Raw genomic sequence first — 25,720 nt, forward strand, 5'->3', positions numbered from 1 at the left:
TGGGGCTCGAGAAAGACCGGCTATTTCCGGTAATAATCGAACAACGTTGCTCCTGTGTGTTGCAGATATTTCTGACAACCGGGTTTCTCAGTTTTGTCGTCTTCTCAAGCCTCTTGTGTTCTGTCTTTATCAGTTTATTTTATTGTTTACTATTCAACACTCAGATTAGACAATCATTTACAATTATATTAAACTAAGATTTTACTCTTTTATATTTTACATGATAAATATTTTTTATCATACTATCACTATTATAGATACTTACTTTTATATAAATTAATTTCATAGTATCAATTTTATTTTATAATAAATCATTTATAATTTTCGCTAACTTTGAATAAAATAAGAATATATAAAGAAAAAGTTGTTGCTTATAGAAGTGACTAGTGTTATATACAAATAATAATATAAAAAAATGAATAAAAGTGATAGGATGACGCACGTGATGAGAAGGGAAGGAACAGAGCGGTGAATGAAAGAAAGGGTTTTGCCGTTCTCAACACTCATCCTCTCCTGCATCACTACCCTTAAATGCCTCTATTCACTAAAATGGACTCCTCTTTCATCTGTTTTTTTTTTAATTATTTTTTAATTGAGGGTATGTAGTGATAGAACAATAAAAAATAGTTTCAAACTGCCTCCTTATATTCCTTTTCTCTAGCCTATGGATAATGAACTGAAATTTTTGTTGGCGTTTCTTTTCACTTCTATATTATCATTGGTTCATTTCTATCCCACATAAATCAGCTTATTCGAAGCACACCTTAACTTCGAAGCATACATTAATCCAATGTAATCATAAATCAACTTTAAAACATAAATCAATTTAATATATAAAGTTAAACTAATAATAATGTACAAAAACATAAAACAACTTAGAAGCATAAACTTAGAATTTATTATATCCTAAAATCTACTACATATTATTATATAATTGAATTACATATTTAGCCAGTATTTTCCTCACGAGTTTAAGTGACTTCTTTGGAATTGGAGCAGTCATATTGAATCTCTGCATAAAACACAATTATTTCAATTAGTGTATATAAAATCTAAATTATAGAGAAAATAAAATTCAAACCTAAATAATACCGTTTGTCATCCACTGGTGTAATGTGCACGAATAGTGGTCATCATCCAAAACATGATGTAGTAACCACATTCATATGATCATGTTTGTCTATTACACTACAATATATCATCATAATTATAAAATGTTAAGTAACATCTTTGGAATGGAACATAATGTAACAAAGTATGGACTAAAATACCAAACCTTAAGGGGAACCCATGCTTTTTAGCTATAGCAGTAGATCTCCCAGATAACATCATATGTGTTGCAAGGGAACTTTTAAAATTAATTGTTTTAGCATACATTTGTATAACAAAGAAAATTGAAACATTGAGGTTCTTACCAATCTACCACATGTCTAAGATGGTTGGGAAGAGACTTGTGCAATGAACAAAACCAGACAACAATGTTCTCTGGTATAGAGATCACAAGTAGCTGCCAATGACGCCTAAAATTGATAATAACTTAATTTTCATATACCAAAATTAATAAATGAAACTTTAAAGTTAGCAAACTTCACTTACCCAAGGAGAAAATATATCTCCTTCCCCATTGTAAAGCAGCTAGTGATGTATGTTTGGATAACATCAAATTTATTTCTTTCATGAGTTATAGAGGGGTCAATGAACCCATATACATCATTGAACCCCTTCTTGTTACTGACATCAAACATATACCTAAAATGAAGAAATAATCTGATATAAGTAACTTGATAAAAAAGAATTATATAAAAAAGTTCTCATAAACTTACATCATCCACAGCTGAATGAGTGTAATATTAATTTTTTCTCTCCCCGACACAAGCTCCCTAACATCTTGTTGATGCAAGTACAGTGGGATCTAAGCTTCTCTTCCAAATGTAGTAGAATCCCACTGTACAATCATCGGCACATCTGAAATGATGTTAGCAAGCTCGTCTAACGCACCAAAAGGGTTGTCCTCAGATAAAGAACATACATGGCCAACAAGAACAACAACACGGCGGATGAAGAACGGTCCAAACCACAACAGTGGTGCACCTGGCAGTGGCGACGGTGGCAGTGGCAATGTTGCAGCGGTGCGTCGGGGAGGCTAGAGTAGTGGCGACAACGGTAGTGGTGCAACGGCGCGTCGGGGAGGCTAGAGCAATGGCGACAACGACAATGGTGCTGCGGCGTGGCATGGAGACAAGGAGAAGTGGCGACCATGGCGCCCAGAGGTTGAGCCAGCGACGGAGACAACAACGAGAGTGGGGCAACTAGTAGTGGGGACCGAGACGATGGCGGCGGCGGTGCAGCAGCAAGGCGGCGAGGCAAAGAGTAGTGGTGGTGAACGGCAAGGGAGAGAGTGTTTCGCGTAGAGGGAAGAAGAACAATAGTGGTGAACGGCGACAACAAGGGCAGTGACGGCACGAGCACGAGCAATGGTGGAGAAGGCTACGAGCAAGCTGTGGGAGAATGATTCTGTTTCGCGGGGGAGAAGAAGATGAACAGGAAGCGTGCTTCCACTTTCGCGAATTCAGAAATTTAAACATGATCTTGCCTCGATTCTCCACTTACCCGAGGCAAAACACCCTATACGCCTCAGTTAACCTATAAATCGATGCCTATGCACTTCAAAAATAAATAAAAATAAATTCCTAAATGGCATTTTTGAAAATTTCTTCAACTTATACGCCTCGGTTTGAATAGAACCGAGGCATAAAGAGCTTTCCATACCGACTCTTTGCCAACCAAAGCATAAACAACTTCGAACAAAGTGAATAGAAACCTCCCATAATCAGGATTGTCAGTGCAAGGCAGGACATACTGCCTCGGTTTTGTGCAGAACCGAAGCAGTAGGTGAGGTTACATGCAAAAGTCAGTTTTTCAAAGGGGTAGGTGAGATTTTGGTAGAGTATTCGACATCGGTTTATTTTATAACTGAGGTAATATGAGTTATATGCTTCGGTTCCCTCTGAACCGAGGCATATAATTTCGTCAAAACTACAAAAATGCCACCGTGTTTTGATAGGCTTCGGTTTCTCTTAAACCGAAACGTATTGTGTGAGGTTAAATGTTGTTTTTTTACTAGTGTGTTATTATAAAAATAGAAATATATTTTAGAACTAATGTTTTTTCTTTTATGATAAGCTCTTTTTATTATTATAAGATTTTTTTTTCTTCTTTAAAAGATGCCTAGGTGCGTAAATGATCCAAATTTTATGTTTTGTCCTAACTTCACTAATAGAAAAAATAATTGTCTCTTCTTTTAAGTGTTTCCATCCTTGAATTTTGTGTACATGTTAATATAGTTATACGTATGGTCTCTTTTTAAACAAAATGTTGACTATTAAATAGTTATATATGTTTGAATATTTTTTAATGTAAGATACCAATTGAACTTCCTTAATCAATCAATAATTTTATTACGTCAGAGTTTAATACTTCTATTATGATAATTATGGGATTATTTTGTAATAGATCTATGGTTTTTAAATTAAAATTGATGAAAGTGTTTGAAGGTATTTTTCTCTTTGGAGTTATCAAGTTCATCAAGTGTTGTAAATGTCTTTTTTTTAATTGAGATTAAGACTCTTCTACTCATATAGTCTCTTATGATTGTATTAATAACATTTCAAAGAGTTAGTCTCAATTTTTCTTATCTCTTCTTTTAGACGAAAATTTTGTTGATGTTTTTCTCTTTCTTTGATCATGATCTCATAAGATGAATCTTTGTACCTGACTTGTCTAGATCAAATTCTATTTTCTCTTTCAATGTCAAACACTATTTTGTCATGTGTTTGTAATTGTGGTGATATCATCAATGTCGACTAAGGTCTACATTCAATGGTGTTAAAAAGCTTCCTTGACTTAGAAAAATGGTCGATGTTCAAAACTTCTTCCAAGTTGTGTTCTTTATTTATGTTGCGATGAGTGAAATGTAACAATTATTGATTGTAAGGTTATGGTTCTTGATTGTGTTTTTTCTCATATACTTTCCTCTTAGTGAGGTATTTTTAGCTTGAACATTATTGTTAAAATCCTTGAATTTTTAAAATTGCATGAATTTGGCTACTCGTCACCTTAACTCATTTAGGTGAGATGTTGGTTTTACCGCAAAGGATTTAGATTTAAGTATCGTGACCATATGGTACATGTTTGGGTTCAATTTTATGATATTCATAACTATTTTTCTAAATCATTTAATAAAAACTTGCAAGGAATTTTATTTATTGTCAGATGTTCACTAGTGTGATGAAAGCTAAGTAGTAAGAATGACTACTTGTGAATTGCATGTCAAACTTCACTACCAATGTGTGAATAATTATGAAGTATGTGAATCAACTTACCATTTCTCCTTTGAGTGATATGGAAAATATCCAACCGAAGATGACATCGATAATGAGGATTTTTCTAGCTCAATAAGAAGGCACTCTCAATGATTTCATCCATGAAAGGGTGATATAGACCCTTTCATAGTTAAAGATGTATTAGTAAAGGGATGTTATCATAATTCAAGCTTCTCATTATTGTCAACTTTTTTTCATCATATACGAGAGGGTCATGAGTATTACACCAATCATACAAAACTAACCAAAAGTATATTACACACCAATTCAAGTATTTTATTGTCTTAAATACTTACACAAATACATTACTACATAATTATATGTTTTGTCTCAACTTTTACCCACAAAAGAATCAAATTCTACTTACCTTATCAATTGTAAAATGTCTAAGTCAGAATTCTCCAACCAATTCATTTTTATTTTTTCATGTTTGACAACTTTTCTATCTCATCGAATATTTTGGTTTAATATTTTATCTTTCTAGAATGATTACAAAATAACACACCATCATACATTAACAATAAATATATATATATATATATATATTTAAATTCTTGGATGATTCTTATATTTGTAGATAAATATTAAGTGTGTTTTATTAAAAATGATCTCAATTGGATTTTAAATTTTGAAAAATCGTAACAAAATAAAAAAATATAAAAATTTGTATTTTTATTATATATAAAAAATATAAGATCTGCATTTTGTATTTTTGTACAATCCGTAAAATTAACATTATTTCATAATGTTAATTTTATATTTCAAAATGTACGATCTTCATAATATAAAACTAAAACATTTTTTTTGTTCTATATTGTATAGTAGTAAAGATTTATATTTATAGATTGTACAATTTATAAATTAAAAAACAAGAAATGACTTACCCCTGTGAATGCAGGAGAAACCACCTCCCACCACGATCAATGTCCACTAACCACGAGTCAGCACCACTAGCCACCAAAAAACACACCACAACCATACTCCAAACCAAATACAATCCAATAATCTAAACCATACTCCATTTTTATTTATCTCATTAAGGGAATAGCTTATATTTCAAGGACTATGGAAGTGCACCAAGAAAATATAAAGGTGCAGGTAGCAGAACTTGATACATGGCTGAATCAAGTCAAGATGAACATGATTATTTTAAAGAAACCAAAACTTCTTTCGGGTAATGCTGATGTTGGGCTTTGATCCCACAATACGTTAGGATTAGTTGTGTTATTTTTTTTACTTACATTTTATTTGTATGCACTTTTTTTTTGCACCTTCATAATATTTTTCTTGTACCCTTCTAATTTTCTTTTCCAATTTGTTCTTTATGAATTCCACAATTTAGAAGTATTCTTTTAACTCTTAAATTGTGCAGTCCAAAAGTCAAACATGACCTAATTCGAAAGTCATTTTTTTCTTAAAAAAAAAAATCGTATTGCATAACATGGAAGTAAAAAATGACTATCGTGTAATTCAAATGTTAAATTGACTTTTGGATTTTGAATCCTGAAGTTATTTATTTAAGAAAAAAATGACTTTAATTTAAAAAGGGTAAAATGGGAAAAAAAATTGCATAAGACTGCAGGAAGAAAGTTACGGAAGGTTCTGGAAGAATTTGCTTATTTGTAATAGATTCTATATTTATTTTGATTAGTTTTTTCAAACAATAATTACAGCGGTTTAATTGTATAAACTTTATCTACTCTTATCTGTTTTTCTTTTTCTTCAATTTAAAGCCTTAATAAAAAAAAGCATAATGAAACTCACGGCGGTCAATGGAGGTATAAATAGTAACTGAGAAGAGTGGAAATAGCAATTCCAAATTTCAAGTTATCACTCAAAATATGTGTTAAACTAGTGAGACCTTTTCTTCCTGCACCCCACTAAAATCATATATTCCAATTTTACCCTCTTCGTCTCCCTCATCGTTCTCCCCATTCATCGCACCAGGACCAGTACACACCCCCAACGTTTTCTCTTCACCATTCTTTTACATCCATCTTGACCTCCATCATCTTCCTCACCACCGAATGCCACTTACAAGAGCCGAAAAAATCACAATGCTGAAAACCATTCTTTAACTTTTAAATCGTTTAGTTTTAAATTAACCAAGGCTAAGATGACATGTTGAACCTTGTAATGACATTGTGCTGCTAATTGGCATGGCTTGTGACAAAATTAATTTAAGACTCACCATTTCAGAGAGCATGCGAAAATGCATTGTTCATGAAGTTATATTATATCAGCATTTACAGGATCTTGACATCAAAGGATGGAAGAGTAACATAGAACAGTAAGAAGCACAAATATAAATATAAGCTGTGAAGAGATGAGATAATATATTTGTTCTACATTACAACATGCTTAGTAATTAAAACTAAAGTGACCCTACTAAACCTTGGTTTCCACACTCTCATAATCACTTTTGTCTTCATAGCAATCAGCCACAGCTACCTTTTGCACCCTTTTGTAGGAAAATCGACTGGCAAGAAACGCAAACAAGAATAAATTGAGTGTGCTCATGGCTGCCAATAGCCAATAGAACTTGTCCAATCGACTACTATTCAAATCCTTCCCAAACCAACTCTTGCTGCCACTCTTCTCTGTCATGTGGTCAACTACTGTTATAAGCATGCTACTTAGGAAACTTGCTGCACCCATTACACTAAGGTAAAATGCTATGCCCAGGCTTCTCATTGAGTCAGGAACTTGGTCATAAAAGTACTCTTGCAAACCCACAAGAGTAAATCCATCTCCAAAACCAATGATGAGAAACTGTGGTGCCAACCAGAATATACTCATTGTCAGTGAACCCTTCAAGGGATCCCTCTCAACAGCTTCAAGCCTCTTTCTCTCCACCAAAGCTGCTGCTATCATTGCAGCAATACAGAACAGCATTCCAAAACCAATCCTCTGAAGAATGTTGATTCCTCTCTCATTCTGTGTCACTCTTCGTAACACAGGCACAAGAATCTTGTCATATATCGCCACAGAAACTACCATTCCCAACGCAGAAACCGTGAAGATTGAAGCTGGAGGAATCTCAAACCCGTTACCTATCTTTCTGTTCAATGTGGTACCTTGTTTCACGAAGAATGTAGCAGTTTGTGCCACACATATTCCGAATGGTATGGTAGATACCCAAATAGGAATCATGTTGATAATAAGCTTCGTTTCTTCGACCTTTGTTACAGTTGATAAATTCCAAGGACTCTGCTTCTCTGCTAAACTTCCATCATTGACAAGAATCGCTGCCTTGTCAAGAAATCTGAAATCAAATTATATCAATAACAAATCACGTTTTAACATAAAAAAAAAATTAGCATACAGGATAAAAAGGGACAAAACATAACATATCAGGTCAGTTTTTTACAGAACAAATCATATTAATTAGAACATTCTTATGGTATAAAATAAAAGTTGTTTACACTATCATTCAATTATAGGTTGTTATACATAGTATGATCAATGATTTTGTAGTTCCTAATCAGTTGACAATGTAAACATGTTTAAACTGACTGTGCATCAAAATTAATCTCTCTATCATTGTGTCAAGAAAGTGACACATTTTGGTTGCACTCAGGAGAACAGAACTATATTTTGTTTGTTTGCTTTTGAAATACTAGTATACTACCAAGTCACGATACTTACTTCAGTTTGTTAGTGTGACACAGAAATCTTTTGTTGATGCCAATAGATTTTGGAACCTCATACAATTGAGCAGGATCAGAAGGGTGTGGAAGCTTTCTTTTGGAAAAGGAAGCAACAAGAACCTGCAACATTGGAGTCAAGGGACTCCCAGTGGGTACCCTATAACGATAAAATGTCCTTCCCAATACGAAGATGATCAGTGAAAAAACCATGACCACTGTGAAGATAATATCAGCAGCTCCCCAGCTTATGTTGTCTTGTATGTAAACAATGAGGGTCACTCCTACAATAAGTCCAGTGCATAGTGCACAGTTCCACCAATTGAAAAAGGACATTTTTTGCCTCCTTTCTTCATCATGATCCTCATCAAATTGGTCAGCTCCAAAGCTCTCCAAGGACGGTTTGTGCCCTCCAGTTCCAAAGGATATTAAGTAAATGGCCAGGAAGAAAACCACTTCATGAATTCTCCTTGGTTTGGTGCATAAGCCTGTGTCATCACATGGTTTTAAGCTTGGCAGGAACCAAGACAAAGTAAGGAGAATCAAACCCTGCATTTCATAAATTTTTATCCATAAGAACAAGTTTCTATAGTTAGAATATACGCAGAAAATGGCCAAATAATGATAATAATGTAGTGTGTAATTGTAAGTTGTAATTGAATATTGAATGTGCTTACCATTAGATAGAAAATGCTTGATGCCAGAACAGTGGTGTAACGGCCCATGTATGAATCAGCTATGAATCCACCAAACAGTGGCATCAAAGTTGTGACACCCGACCAGTAGTTCACATTTCTTGCTGCTGTTTTTAGGTCATGATGCATAACCTTTGTGAGGTAAAGGACCAAACTAGTGGCTATTCCAAAGAAGCTCAACCTCTCGCTGGTCTCAATTGCTGAAAACAAGGTTCCAATAAAAATATCGTATTAGGTTAATGCCACTTGATGAACATAAAAAACTTGTTTCAAAATCGGTCATAACTGTTTTTATTAACACATGCTAATGTTTATGTTCCAGGTACTCTCTATATGGGAAGATATAGAGAGATTTGGTAACAGATTAACTTTGGAAAGTAATTAGTACACTTCTTTCATAAGTCTTAGTAAGAAATTTGAATAGCTAATATAAAATCTTAGATGCTAATCTCATTATCACTATTGAACCTAAGAGAAACACGAGCCTCATATTTCCTATGAATCCTCTTTAAATAATTACAAGGAAAAGTGAATCTGTTGTGTTCATGGAAAATACGGACAAAAAGTTTACCCTATTTTTTATATATATATTAAATGAAAGAAATTTGTCAGCTTCTTGTAATTTAATATCGTAAGTTCAATCAGTAACACTAACATTTTGATAACCCAAAATTGACAGTGATTTTAATTATATACTTGATTCTTGTGTGTATGGAAGATATTATTCAAAAGATCACAAAGGTGGATCAATCAACTCTTTGACAGAGAACAAACTACTTGAGCCACTAATCTCTAATTTTGTACTTGGAAAACGTCAATTGGACACCAAATCAGACAGGCACTATTCCATTCTTTGCATTTTGTCGGCACGCAAAGAGAATCATGGGATTAGTCAAAGTCTTACATAGGAAAATTCAAGAGAAAAAGAAAAAAATACTCCACTAGTGGCAATATTTTGGAGTTGAAGGGGCCCACAGCGCATTTGCTTGCTATAATATTTTACAAATTAGTGTCTGATTTTCTTCTGATAAATATGAAAAAATGAAAAAAAACCATAATTCATTGTTAGTGATGTGAAAATGCGCAAGATTTTAATGGTTACAATATACGTCAACCATATTTTTTCATACTTTATAGTATATATGTTAAAGATTACGACCAACGCATATCAAACCTAGACCTTAGGTTTAGATAAGCCTCACTATCTATTTGGAGTTGGCAGAATGAGCGTTTTTTTTATCAGAACTTTTCGGTAAATAAGGAATTATAAAGAAAAAGAAAAAACAAGCCGCCCTAGAAGAAAGCTTCAATACACTTTCAGAACCAATATACTCCAAGGTAGCTAATTGGTGGAACCCACCAAAAACAACTCGGATATACTGTGGTTATTACTTTAATACAATTAATAATAAACAAACAAATAAATAAATCATGGCTAATTAAAGCTTTGAATAAAGTAGCTATCTGAGTTACTATAAAGGAGAGGTTTATTAGCTAATTGGTTCCAACCCATTATATGTCTACTCCAGATTCGGATGGTGTACTATGTGACCACTGAGAATTTAGGGAGATTTTAAATTGCAAGACGAAAAAAAAAATCTCTTTTTGATAAAAAAAACTCCCTTTTTATGCTAAATTTTATTAAAAAAAACTCAGAAAAAGTTCCACGAAATATAAAAGCTCTAGTAGTATAAGATTATTGTGAGTAACTTGCATTTATATAGGTTTCTTGTATTATGTTTTCTAATCTACCTTAAAAGTACCATTTGTCCCAGAAACAAATGCTTTAGCAAGGGTCCATGCACATGGACAAGAGATAAATTAAAAGGAAAAGCTTGATATGAACAAATTTAATTCATTATATTTAATTAATACAAATTAATAATATTTAAGAGTAAAATATGAAAGTGATATGATACTTTCAAAACTAGCATAACCTATTTAATTGATATATAACTTTAATTTCTTTTTTTATCTAAACCATTTTATTATATTACCGATTTGATATTGTCATTTTCATATAAAATTAAATATATAGTTAATTTATGTAATAATAATAATAATAATAATAATAATTTATAAAATTATAATCGTCTTCTAGAACTAAGTATGAGTGGAACTATGTGCTTAATAATTTGGTTATTCTCAAGTGAAATCCTGAAAATACTATTAGTTTGTGGCATAGGATATAAGGTCGGCCACGCCATAGAGAATGTAAGTTTCATGCTCATGCAATGGTCCATGTACAATAATCACGTACATTTTCCACCTTTAAATACCATTGACAATTGATTTGAATCAGGGTCAGCATCTTATAAAGAAGAACCACTACTAAATAGCAACATTCTTAGTGATGGAAACCATTAGGGTTTATGTGGTTGATATCGTTTATCGTCATAATTTTATGGTCTTTGGATAACATATATATCAATCAGTGGATAGTGGCATGTGGGTCTGGGAATCCACCGATTTTCATGGTCGTACTGTTTTTGACCTGACTATAGTGTGGAGTACAAGGGAAATTCACCATAACACTTCCCTTTTTTTGCTGCTTCTCTTTTTTGGTTATGGCCAATAATTTTAAGCCTCAAAATTTTCATGTAATCACTACCTTCATAACTCACCACTTAGATGATATTTTGCAAATGGTTTTGTTTTATGTGTTTATTTTTACTAAATTCATCTCCTTACTAAGTAAATGAAGAATTCAAGCCTATATAAGTGCTTTTTATTTCAAAGTGACGTGCATATATGCGGCTTTGAGAACCTTATCCACCATCTAGTCTTCTGTTGTGGAGTTGGATTTGATTTGACTCTCCTGATAGAATAAATGTTTGAGAAACTTTAATGCATTCTACTTTTATCAGTCAGAAGAAAAGTTATCCTCGGATGATAAGTGTGTATGCATGTTATAAATTGGATGAGACAAATCTTATTTCAGTGGCCAATTAGTGTATCACGTGTTTGAAATATTGTCGTGAAAATTATGCAGAGATTATGAGACTCAACAACTTTAGTACATATGTATTTAGATAATATGATGAAACATTAGTTAGAATTTTCTTTTCTCCTTGAAGTAGTTGGAAGTTCATTACTATTATTTTCATTATGGGGTAAAAAACCTCATATAACTGACCACAAAATGAAAAACTATATAACTGAGAAAATAAACTATTTAACAACTATGTCATCAGCAGCAACTTTAGGTAACTTTTCATTTAGATGCAGCATGAGAGAAGCCATGCATACAAAGTTTATCAGTTAACCTACTAACAACGTCAATCAGTCACTTAATTTGTATCTAAAGCTTATGAGAGTTATTTTGAGTATCCTATAATAATCCCCCTTTTTTTTTATTAGAACATGTCTTCTAGGTGAAAGATAATTTTGTAAAATTATATTATTCAGAGCTAATCATGAAATATATAAGTAATTATCAATTATAGTAATTTTTAAAAGAAATATTAAAATATCAGTACTGCTTAAGTAGGTAAAATAGAATTAATTAATTATTGTCAAAACTTATTTAAAGTTGGTTCTTATAACATTGAAGGATGTCTCTCTGTTTTCATTGCAAGTTAATGAAAAATGGATTTGGTGTCTCCCTTTTAAACCTTTTTCCCTTTTAAGAAGTTTTTTCCTTTCACACTTACCCAGAAGATAACGTTTGTGCAGACACTAATGAAAAGTTTATACTTTAACCACTAATATAAATTAATAATATAAATAGATTATTCACGAGTTAAATGAAGTTATTATGTCTAAACAAGGTTATTAATAAATCATTATTTTTTTAGTAATGAAAATGAGTTTTGTTAATTCAATAACTTATACTTAATATTATTTAGTGATAATTTTTTGAAATAGGCATTAGGTTTTGGCCATGTTTAAGTTTTCTTGATCTTCCTTTTTCATGAATATCATCGACTTTGTTCCCTCTTATGTTTCTTGTATGATTTTCTGACTTATTTATATACTTTTAGCCTATGGCAAATGATATATAGAATGAGCTAAAGTAACAACTCAGTGTAAATGTCTCTGTTTATACTGATATTTTGCATTTCAACTTTCGAAAGAAAAATAAAAAACTAAGGGTTAGTTAACATAAACTATATGAAAGGTCTAATTAAAACAATATTATATATTACAAAAATTTGTATATTTTGTGAAACTTTTTCTGCAAAATCTTAATAAGAAATGAATCAGCTGCAATTTTGTTCGTGCATTTTATAAAGTTTGAGGGAATATTCAGTGTCATAAAATATGAAAAAAAATTCAATGACATATGATAAAAGAAGATGCATGAAGGGAATATTTTAATAATAGTAATAGAAAGTTTGAGGAAGAAGGTGCATAAAGAAAAGACATAGAACTGAAGTGTGGAAAGTGGAATAGCAAGCACTGAAAACAATAATAGCAGAAGATGAAGTGCTTACCAATAATGAAGAAAGCAGCTTTCCAAGAACCAGTTGAAGCTCGAAGTGGAACCTTGCCTTTGTGGTCCACTGAAGAATCATGAACCCATTTCTTCTCATCACCCTCTTCACCGTTCACTTCAAGATTCATCTTGCACTGCTGCTTGCTTTGCTACTGCAACTAAGATACTACTTCTATTTCTGCACTTCCTTCCTACTGTCTTTCTACTACACTCAACACCTCTTTTTATAGAGAAGGATTTGCTTCTTCTTCTTTTTTCCTTTTCTTTTTCTTTTTCTTCAAAACTTATTCCTTTTTCTTTTCTGTTGTTGACATAATAAAGATATCTTTCATATACACTTATCTATTGATATACTTTTTTTCATACTAATAATTGTTGACATATGATAACTTTTTTTCATACTAATAATTATTCATACTAATAATTTTTTTCATATAACACATAAACCACTTCTAATTTTTTCCTTCAAAATAAAAGCTTTTAGTTCACGTCATTTCAAAATATTAATACATTTCCAAAACTTATTGTGAAAAGGCCTCTATTAAAACCTTAAATTATGGTACCAAACAAAAAAAAACATATATGCCATTTTCATCATTCATATGGAACCCGTACATTTTGGATTTCATGAGGTGCATTTAGACGTATCCGTATTTTGTTAAATCTTTGAACAATAAAATAATGTTTGTTATCACTTATGTTATAATAAACCAATGATTTAATGAGTTTAATGGTTATTTATTATCGACATAGATTTATTTATACAATTAATTAGTTAGATATTGTTGTTGGCTTGTTTTTTTATATGATTATAGTTAAAAACCAATATTACATACTATAGTATAGCTTGTAATTTGATCTATAGTTTATGGCTTTTCTATATTCCTTTCAATCAACCTATAATGGAAAATTTCATAATATAATTTATAACAAAATTAAAAAGAAATGAATTTGTAGAAAGTAATAGATATAAAATAAAATAATTTTAACTTCATTAATCCGACTTGAATTAACATGCAATGTGGTTTGTGATATAAGTTAAGCTATTAAAGTAATGGGTGAAGGTCTGAAAAATGAAAGGTCTTCAGAATATGGTAACATCATTGTAGTAAAGAACAATGTTAAAATGCCATTATCTTTCATAGGCCCACTCTTCAATGCATTTGCATATATAGTGCTTCTAAATTACATCTCAACCTTTCATTACAAAAATCATTAAAAAATTACATCTCAACCTTTCATTAAAAGAAAATCATTAAAAAAAAATTACATCTCAACCTTTCTTACAAAATTTACATCTCGATCGGTCACAACAATTCTACAATGTATGTCTATTTTGTTAGGCCTAGCAACATTTACGTCAAGATGTAGACATTTTACATTAATTTTTGGTTAGGTAATAGACCTACCTTGTGATCAATATATGCAATGCCTAATTAATTATTAATTTTAAAGGAGGAACCAAAATAAAACACTCAACAACTTGTTTGAAATAATTCTACAAATATATAAAAAAAAATGAACTATACGCTAAGAAAAATAGTTTATTATTACAATTATATAAGAACTGTGAGAAAAATTTAGAATTTCCTTCACAAAACTTATTAACACGAAATGAAAAGCCTAAGAATATAATATAACATAACATAACATTTTAAAACTTTCCTAAACTAAATGTAAAAACAATGCTAAATACGCGTACCATTCAAATGAAGAGTCTATTTTTTTTTTCGTCAAATTTGTAATCTTGTCATTATATTGTATCTTCAAAATATACAGATTTTGATATATTAAAAAGTTTTCAATATATTTTAAAGTATTAAAATTATTATGTTTTAAATGGACGATATAAAAAAATATAAATTACGTATATGTTTTAATCTTATTCCCAACTCTCACTAACTTTTTTGCACAGTCCCATAAAAGTTATTCTGGTGAACACTGAGTGACGAATACATATAAAAGTAACAAATCCTTGTAAATACTTGCTAACACAACATGTGCAATAACTACTTAAATCTTTCTACATTGACGTATTGCAATGAATATATGTACTTATGAATTTGAATGATATTAAATAAGTCCGATAAATAGTCTTTGATTCAATCAATTAATGTTAGAGTTTATGAAAGAATTTGAAAGTTACAAGTTTATAGGTCTTTCTCTAACGTAATGAAAGTGGTAGTTAAATCCATGGTGAGATTTAAGGAAGAAGGCGTGTGAGATATCCAAATTTTGATGTGGCCATAAAGTACATTAGGCAAAACAAAAGATGTAGGTACGATTCATTGTTTGTAACCAAATATATGAAAATTCATTTATCATACACTCCCTGATTTAGTGATTTTAAAAAAGCATTATGATTTGAGAAGATGCGAATCTTGAAAAGTGTAAGATTTGAAAGCCTTTTGTTACGGTAACTTCTCTTATCAAAAGATATTGAGAATATAAAAAAATCGTGTTGAAATGATGAACACCCGTCATTTGGCCGGTTCTCATTCATTTCAATTTTTTGCTTTTTTTCCCCTCACCATGCTCTTTTTGGCGTTAGTGTTTCTCATTAATTCCTCTTCCTTTTTTCTTCATTTACCTCCTACGAAGTTAATTCTTTCATGCTTCTATGCACTTTTCCAAACAACAATGCTAGCCGAACAAATTATCGATTTACCAAAAACTAAATAACTATTATATTATATTATATTATATTTATACTATGACCATGATAACTTCTCCATCCACATCCACTGACGTTATCTAGAAGTGGGAATTTATAATATTGTGGTTATTCTTCGATGTCGGTTATTTGCCCCACAAAGAATTTAGGTGGTATATATAGCATAAACTATAATAAATGGTGGTTGTGCATCCAATGCTTTTATCACATTCATTTTCAACAACAAGATACAAATAAAAAAAGCATAGTCAATTTTCTTATGACAATTCCACTTCATTTTCCTACTTCAGCATTCAACCCCAATATCTTTACAATTTTTTAATTCTGAATTTAAATATTTATAAAAACAATAATTTATTACATATATAACAATTAAAAAACTTAGACTAGTTATTTACTATTTAAATTTAAACTTAAAGATTAATTATTTACTATTTAATACTAATAGATAAGAAAATATACCATGAAAAAATATATTAAAATAACTATGAAATAAAATTTCGATTTACACTTATAAATATATGTTACTAATCAAATAATACTAGAAAATATTTAATTATATTCAACATATAAATAATATTATACAACTGATTAGAAAAGATTAATTGGCGTTACAGCGAATCTTATCAGTCACAAGCTGTGAATTATAAAAAATTAGTCTGTGTTCACTGAAGTCTATTCCACAAATTTTCACAATGAACTATAGACTAATTAACATGATCCACCTCGTATACCATTTTAATTTTTCTTTTGAAGATTAGGTAAAAAAAAATCATTTAATTAACCAACTCTTTATAAGTTATCTTTAGTTAAACTTTTCCACTATAATACATAAGAAGATATTCATGCGATATTTTTTCTAGCAGTTTTTTTCTGCAGAAAGAAGAAAACATACATAAATATGTAGACAATCATTACTCTAATATTTCGTTTTCGGCTTCTTTCTCTTTTCTTTTATGGTATCAGACTCTCCTACAACTAGTATGATGAGTTAAATTAGATTATCTTCTTTTATAGAAGAAGAAATTAAGAAAAAAGAAATAATTTTTTCTATAAATTAAGTTTAATTTATACATATATTGAAAATATATTCAAGGAATTAGATATGACACCTATTTCATTTCTCTTTCTTATTTTTCTTTTCGAAGACTTTATAGAAAAAAATATTTTAAACAAACTCTCAAAATATAAATAGACATGAAAATTATACCATTTAATTATATGTTTAAGAGAAAAAGTATCTATCAACTAAACTAGACTAAATTTAAATTGATACGAATTTAAGTTCATCTATTCTCTCTTTTAACATGATTGACTTCTTCAAATGTTAGTGTGAAATAAGTTTTTCTCAATTAACATTCAAAATATAAAAAAACCAACATGATAAATGATATTGTTATAAATAATTATTCAATCTAAATGTTGGATATCTTAATATTCCGACATTTGACGTTAGAAAAAACTAATTTTCCAACGTCATATAATTGCATGCAATCATTTTAACTTAAACTAATAATTTCACAATAAAATAATATTTTTAGTCATGATGCTATTTTCTGTATGAAAATTAATATTATATAATTACATACAATTATTTCCTCGAATAATTTCATAATAAAATAATATTTTAATCACAATGCTATTTTTTATATCAAATATTAATCCTTAACTAAGAGAAAACTATTAAATTATCAACGACTTTAGATTACACACTGGAATTGATATTAATTATATATATATATATAATTCAATTGTATAATATGTTTAAGAAAATAATTGCATGTATTTTTCACACATACGTTATAACTTGTTATCTTTACAAGCATATTTTTTTTTCTAATATTACATATATTATGCAAAATTATGTTATATTGGTCAATTATGATGATTATTCTTTTATTTGCACATTTAACTGATTATACTTAGTAGTATTTTTCCTCTTAATTATACTATTTTTTATCTACAAAACTCAATTTTTGTTTAAGAAATTTCAACCCGATACAAAATGACTTGCGGGTTAAAGTTAAGAATAAATTAAATTTCAACTCTTAGATTTTTTTTTCTTTTTCGAACACCCAAATTGTCTATTTTTTAGTGTGCATAAATTAATTTTTAAAATATAAGGCCACAATTGTCTACTTGTTTTGTTTTTTTGGGTGAAATGCAACCTTTTATAGTAGATTATTTTATGTTTCTCCTTGTTGGTGGTTGAAGGCAAAACAATACCCACCGCCACTAAACTAAAGCTAGTGATTAAAACTTGTAATACCCCAATGATGTTGTCTATTTTTTTTTTTTTTAATTCTTCCTCACTTTTCCTTATTAGTCATGAAGCAACATATCTGATAGGGGAACAATTTTCAAAGATTACTCAATTGTAATCAAGTAATCAAGTTTTAGCAAAACATATCCAAACAAGTCCTTGTCAATTTCCAATTATTAATTAAGATTAACATTCTTGTGGCCAAAGCACTTCCACCTTCTTCAACGCGCGTTTAAAACATAAACAAGATCATGAAAAGCATAAGTTAGCAACCTTGTAGAAGAAACAAAAATATAATACTTTTAAAATACATTTTCAGTCAACCATTAGTGGACCCATGCCAATAGCTATCTACACTATAACCAGGCCAACTTTTTTATTCAATTCACCATGTGATATATATTTTTCTTTTCCTTCTCGTGATGTGAAATTAAAAGCTATAAATGCCAAACACCTTTAAAATAAAATATATATATATATATATATATATATATATATATATATATATATATATATATATATATATATATATATATATATATATATATATATATATATATATAACAAATAAAAGTATATATTTATTTATTATTTTCCCACTTATTTATTCAACGTTTTATCATTCCTTTTTAATATGTTGTCACTTCCATTAGTAAATTAATTGAATGATTAACTTTTATTAAGGAGCCCATGAATATTACTAATTAATAAGGTCTTAAAAAGGATATAACAAATTATTAAAAGAAAAGGTATCTCAACATAAGGAAAAATAAAGAAGAATTTGTCTTTTTGTGGAACAAAAGAAATAAATCCTGTGGTTGCGAGTGAAGCAAGCAAATTACTACGGTGCTGGTGTTTTTCATGAGACGTCTTTAAAAGAGAGTCACTTTAGTATTTTTCTTTTTCAATTTTTTCTATCTAACAAGAGGTTGTATGTGTAATTATACAGTAAGCACTTTAATTTCAAATTGCATTAAGAATAAATTAATTCAAATATTTTTCTTACTAAAACGATGTTTATTCAAATATTTTTCTACTGTTACTCTTTAAATTATTATCTACGGTTATTGAATAAGTTTCTTAACTAGTTATTAAACAAATATTTAAAAGTAGTGACCAAAGTTTAATTACTTCAAATTATAGCCTTTCATTATTTTAATGCCTAAATTTTGAAGTTAAAAATTAGTGTTTCATTCCCTAGAAACAAAATTTCTCCATCTTTCACGTTGTTGCTCTTTATGGTGGACCTTTTCTTTTCACCTTTTTTCAATAGTTTTGTCAACAAGAAGAAGAATAGTATGCATTATTTGATCCATTATATTTCTCGCTCATCAGTTTCTTTGGATCGAAAAATTCACATTTTAGTTTAGTTGCACTTTTGTCTCTCTTTGTTGTTTTTTTTTTCACTCTTTGTAGCTATTAGTTCAACAAAAAAAAAACGAGGAGATATACCTCTAATTCATCGTTTGTTATCGATTTCTTTCAATGTAGGAGTACGTATTTTAGTTATTGATATATTAATTTTCTTTATTATTTTGTACATTTAATTCTTCACTCATTTTTTCTGTTTAACCTAATTTTTCATAGGTTGTCTAAATGTTTATTTTATTTGTGTATTTGTTTGAAACAATATTTCTTTTTCTGCATTTATCTTAAAATTGTTCTAAGCATGGATACACTTGGTGAGTCGAAAATATTTTTATTTTATTTGTTTTCCAATATTATCTCTTTCTCTAGATAAGAGAATTTTATAGTCAGCCAAACATTTTAAAAACACATTCTTTCATATATGCCCTTATTATTTATTGCAGCATGCCCATCTCATGTCCAATTTTTTTTTTCTTTTGACTAAATTAATATAATATGTTTTGTAAGACAAATTTAAATACAAGAAATACGCTTATCCCAAAAATTAAAAGGAGTGATATATAATCTAATTTACAAAAGGTTAATAAATAAAAATGAAAAAAAAAACTCTCTATTCCGTTCCTGAATATTTTAGAAACGTAAAACCCTCACCGAATTAACATATTTTTTTCATGTGTTGAAGTTAGTTTATGTTAAACAAGGAAATCACATCACACTATGCAAGATAAGAAAATAATCCGATCATATTTCTTTTAATATAACGCACAACTTAATAATTTTGTCTAAACCAACAACTTTGCATAAATAGTTAAAGTAACACTAACAACTTTAAATGAGACGACGTATTTCCAATTAACTATCGACAACACCCATCAAATTACGTACAATAGTATCTAATAGAGACAATTAAAACCTCACTGTTCAGGTAGGGTTTGGAGGTCCCCACTAAAACACTCTTGGTTATACTGAAGACTGGATAAGCGTTGAAGATCGGACGGACGAAGGTTGCTCGCTCTCCGTCCCCCTTTTCCAAGCCGGAGAGACAGACACCTGTCAAAAGTACTCTGACGCTCAAGTCAGTAAAATGATCGAACGGTTGACATCACAAATATGCGTGTAGTGTGTATAATGAGCAGCGTGGTTCAGAAATCATACATGAGACTCTTATTTATATTGGTTGTAATGGGCTTTTACCTTTTGCCGGTCTAATGACGACCCAATCACTCCTTAATCTTCATTAGGGGCTTAATGAGTCAATACCAGTTGGCACGACCTTGGTGGACAGCCATGGGAGGACGGTGGACGACCTGGGAGATCGACCTAGGAGGATGACCTGGGAGGACCGTATGGGAGGACGACCAAGTGTGAGGACCGTACGGCCAAGAATGAGGACCGTACGATACACTCACCAAAAAAAACCACCCTTAAGCACATCAATTTCAAGCACCATACTCTACTCTTCACAACCTAAGACCTCAAAATAGTTACCACAATGCAAAACAACACTTACTCCTCACTCTCAAACAAAATTGTAGCATGACGTAACACTTTAAGATGCAGCTACATGTAATAACAAAGACATATAACCTATAAGGGGTTGGATAGTGTAAATAAATAATATATTAACTTCAAAATACATTCAACCATTTGAAGGAGTATCCAATTATGTTGGATGAGTTTTTGAAACAGATTAAGTGTTGAAACTAAAGAGATAAGAGGGTTAACACACACTTGACTTATCAATTAATGAGAAGAAACAAAAAATTTATGTAGGACAGTTATGACTCTAACCGTAACAACGACTAACTGCTTATTGAATTACATTTTAGCACTCCTTTTGATTTAAATGCTTACACACAAAAATGAAATACATTTAGAAAATTTCTCAATTCACTAAATCTCTCAATCTTTAATACCTTGGTTATTATGTCTATTGACTGAAACTCTGTCCTGCAATGCTTTAGCTTAATTTCTCCTTTACTTGCTTGATCCCTTAAGAAATGAAACTTAATATTAATATATTTACTTTTGTCAATATTTTATAACTGACACATTATTGTTTATCTTGTTTGCATTTAATAAAGATGTTCTACTATATACTTCTCTTAGACGCTTTACTCACTAAACGATAGTTCATTAAGTATTGTATGTTAAACTTCAAAGCTTGAGTTGTTAGACAGTCTAATCTCACTAGACGATCTTATCTTAACAAGAAGTTTGTGGTTTTGTACTGGGAGGACCGACTGGCCAGGACATTACCCTACAAATTAGACATGCCCGGCTCAAGTTGCACAACATCATAACCGTACGATCACACATACGCACTTTGGTGTTAAGACAGACCAGACGTCCCCCGCAAACAGGTACACACTAAAGCAATTGGATTAAGACAAAGTGTATAACGGACGACCATATTTAGGACGTCCGACTTACTACACAAATTAAGGTAATTAGTGATTAGCGATATTGGGCTGAGATTGGGCCGTGATTAAGATTTCGCTAATTTCAAGCCCATATCGAAAAGTATAAATACAGGTTAAAGGTAAGAGGTAGGGGATCACATTTACTATGCATTTATTACTGTTATATTGAAATACGGTACAGTTAGTCAACTGACTTAAGCATCACAGAACCTTTGACAGGTACATCACCGGACGGTGGAATGAAGACGAAGACTCGAGTTAAGTATCAGACGACTTTATTGGAAAGATTGAGTAGGTGTTTGGAGTGACTCGACCCCGTACCCGAAACAAATTGAAAGTTTAACACCTTAATGTTTCTACATTCCTAATTCTTATACTTATTGTTTTATTATTCAAGTTTGAAAATTCTGGTAAGAGAAGACAAGTGGCAAAGGTAGATGGTACGGGTTACAACTTTGCAAAGTGGAATGTTCATAAGAGTTTGGAATATATGCATACAAAAATATGAAAATATGTGAATGAGGTTCATGGTGTTACAGGCCGCATGGTTTATAACCTCACCTTTTTCAATTTCTCTCCACCCTCGTTACATTTCTCCAAAAGCTACCATGCTTCTCTTGAAGTTGTAGCTCCTGCAATCTGCTTAAAATGTGCATCAGCCACACATTGATGATTCAAGAAAGTTGTTTTATAATCTTTCTTCTTATTCTCTTGGTAGAGATCTTTTGTGCATTTGTTGAAGTTTTAGTTAGTGTTGGGAATCCATCTTTAACAATCTCTGCAACATCTTGATATCCTAAAATGATCTTCATTTGCACATACCATTGATCTCAATTCTTTTTGTTAAGAGTAAAAAAATTAGTTGAAAATGCAGCACAAGGTCCCATATTCAACATTGCTCTAGATACATGTTGGAACTAAAGAGATAGTAAGCTTAATACACACTTCACAGAGAAATTATACAAAACGTTGACTCCAACTGTAAAAATTAGTTATATTTAAATGAATTTAAATTTTATTAAATTCATTTAATAACTTGGTGATCAAATTAGTTATATTTTAAAAAGTATATTTTAATTTGAGATATAAAATAATTTAAATTAATACGAGAGAGGATATTAAATTGAACTAGATATATTTTTCAATCTTTTGTTGAACTCAAGCAAATCTAAACGTTCTATTAGAGAATGATTCTATATTTAAAATTTTAAAATAATATTTTCTATACCTATATACAAAGGAATATTTTTTTTGTCCAAAAACATTTGTTTTTCAATTTTATTCTTTAAATAATTTATTGAAATTAAAATAATTATTTTATTAAGTGGCTATTTTTTTAAAAAGTTAACCATTTTTTCCGATTTAACTATGTTTTTTAACTTAATCATTTTCAACTATAAAACTACCTTCAAAATAAATGAAAAATTATAAAAATTATTTATATTTAATTTATAACTATAATGACAACAATAATACAAATTTTATTATTTTTTATCATCATATAAAAATAGCACACCCTAATCTTAGTAAAGTATATAACCTACATTACAATGCATTATCAATCCATCACATTTAAATTAATTCCATTGATAATATAACTAAAATTTTATATATTTTTTATTTATTTTAAATCATCTTTTAAGTACATCAATATTATCAGTTGACGGAGTAACCCAACACAATGCCAAATTGAACTTTAAAAATTGCAAATTCATTTAAAATACTGATAAAGTATAATGTCAACACATTTTTAAGTAATTTGCTTTTGTTAAACTCTCCATTTTAACACACATATTATATATAGTTATATAAAATATTATATATAGATAAAGTAACATATATAGACGCGGAAACTGAGCATGTGATCGGAACCTTGTCCTGTTTTGCTGGAAAATCTTTGAACATCGTTAACACTAAAAGTTCAAACCAACTAACGTTTTTAAAAATTTTGCATGTCGGCATGGTATGAATAATAGTTTAACAAAGTTGTTTAATTGGATAAGGATGAATATGTAGTAAGATATTTATAAAATATCTTAGATATTATATTTATTACATAAAATATCTTAAACGGTTAAGATATTTATAAAGTCACTAACCATATTTTTAGGTAAGGTAGTTATTTTTATTTTGATTATAAATACAATGACAAGGCAAAAGTTCAGGTACGTTCTCTCTATGTCTAGAGACCCTAAATACTATTTCAGAGCAGTATCATAATCACTCTCTTGAGAGCTGAGGCTCCATAACTCACATCTGACTTGAGCGTCGGAGTATCTTTGCAGGTACCTCCCCCTCCTTTGGCGAGTATGAACAATAACAATTGGAGAAGAGCAAGCGTCCCAGACAGCCAGGAGCAACGAAGACACACTGGAAAACATCTACACCGAAACATTTTGGCACCCACCGTGGGGCCGTGCCAACCCAAAGAAGCCACAAGAGGAGCCTCGGCCTCGATGAATCCCTTCTTCGGATAAAGCTACTGCCGCATCATCGCAAGGATTCTCCCCCGTGAGCCATTAATGCCACTGTAAACACCTTTTGCGAAATTGTACCCCTTTGTGGGTCAGACCCAAACCAGAAACAAGCCCTTTCGGCGCCTCCAAGTCTGCCGCATTGTCCGACCCATCTTCCGCATCTTCCGCAGCACCCACGGCATCCACGTGCCGTTTTGTTTCTGCCTCCACAACGTTCAGATTTCTAAACCCCATATGTCATCGACAATTTAGGGTTCCCGAATGAATCTCGGAGCAGATGGTTCCTTCTTTGTCATGGAAGGTTTCATCCAATCTCTCCTCTGTAGGGCCTCGGCCAGCGTTGCCGAAATCCGCCGTCACCCATTGTGAACGCATCAACTAATTTGTCCTAAACCCCACTTTTACTGAACCGTCCGATAAGTCCGACACATGGACTCAACGTCCCTCCAAGGTCGTCCATCTCCGATCGGCAAAAACCTTCCTTATTGTCATTCGACAATTTCCAGGTCGACCATCTCCTTGCCGTTCGACCATTTAAAGGTCGACCATCAAAGACGCGCCACCCTCCAGGTCGACCATCTAGGCAAACCAACAAGACCGAGTGTCGACCGTGACCGATCGACAAAACCTTCCTCATTGTCGTTCGACAATTTCCAGGTCGACCATCTCCTTGCCGTTCGGTCATTCAGATCCACAAGCGTTCGCCCATTCGACTAAACTGATGCTCGCCTAGTCGTCCTCAATGACGTTCGGCCCCTTGGCCTCCAACCTTTTGCCTCGATCGTTCGGCCATTTGCGTCTCAAGCAATTCCAGCATTTGTTTTCACGGCCGTTCGGCCTAAAGCGTTCAGCCAATTGTGTCTCACACGTTCGAGCATTCGTTCTCGCGGCCGTTCGGTCTAGAGCGTTCGGCACTTCGCTCGTCATTAACGTTCGGTCTCTAGCGCTAGGCCTCACGACAACCTATGTGTCGAGCGTTCACACTGTCCTCACGTTCGACCTCACATGTCGCTCGGTCTCTACTGCTCGACAATCCACCAACACGAGCGCTCCAACATTCGGCCATACTCATGATCGGCCTCCTGACGTTCGGCACCTGGGCCTTAACCATTCGACACTTCGGCCTCCCTGGCCATTAGCCATCCGGCCTCCCTGGCGATCAACCATCCGGCCTCCCGAACGCTCAACCTTTCGCCCATTCGGTCTCATTTGTTCAAACATTCAACCTCGAACGTTCCTGCTTTCGGCCACTCAGCCTCATTGACTCTCGGTCTTTCGGCCTCTACCGCTCGACCATACATCTATACGAGCACTCAAGCATTGGGCCATTCGACCCCAGTGATGATCAGCCAA

At 31.6% G+C, this 25,720-nt stretch overlaps 1 protein-coding gene across 1 annotated transcript; it reads right to left on the minus strand.

Annotated features, from left to right (window-relative positions):
* Positions 1-6,675: 6,675 nt before the first annotated feature.
* LOC108328139 (protein NRT1/ PTR FAMILY 5.6) lies at positions 6,676-13,431 on the minus strand. The gene is made up of 4 exons (XM_017561951.2): positions 13,161-13,431; positions 8,707-8,924; positions 8,031-8,578; positions 6,676-7,647 (listed from the first exon to the last, which is right to left on the minus strand). The coding sequence occupies exons 1-4, from the start codon at positions 13,288-13,290 to the stop codon at positions 6,771-6,773; spliced, it is 1,773 nt and encodes a 590-aa protein (XP_017417440.1). The 5' UTR covers positions 13,291-13,431; the 3' UTR covers positions 6,676-6,770.
* Between the last annotated feature and the right edge of the window lie 12,289 nt (positions 13,432-25,720).

The sequence above is a fragment of the Vigna angularis genome, chromosome 2 (assembly GCF_016808095.1).
Source record: "Vigna angularis cultivar LongXiaoDou No.4 chromosome 2, ASM1680809v1, whole genome shotgun sequence".
NCBI classification, from domain to species: Eukaryota; Viridiplantae; Streptophyta; class Magnoliopsida; order Fabales; family Fabaceae; genus Vigna; species Vigna angularis.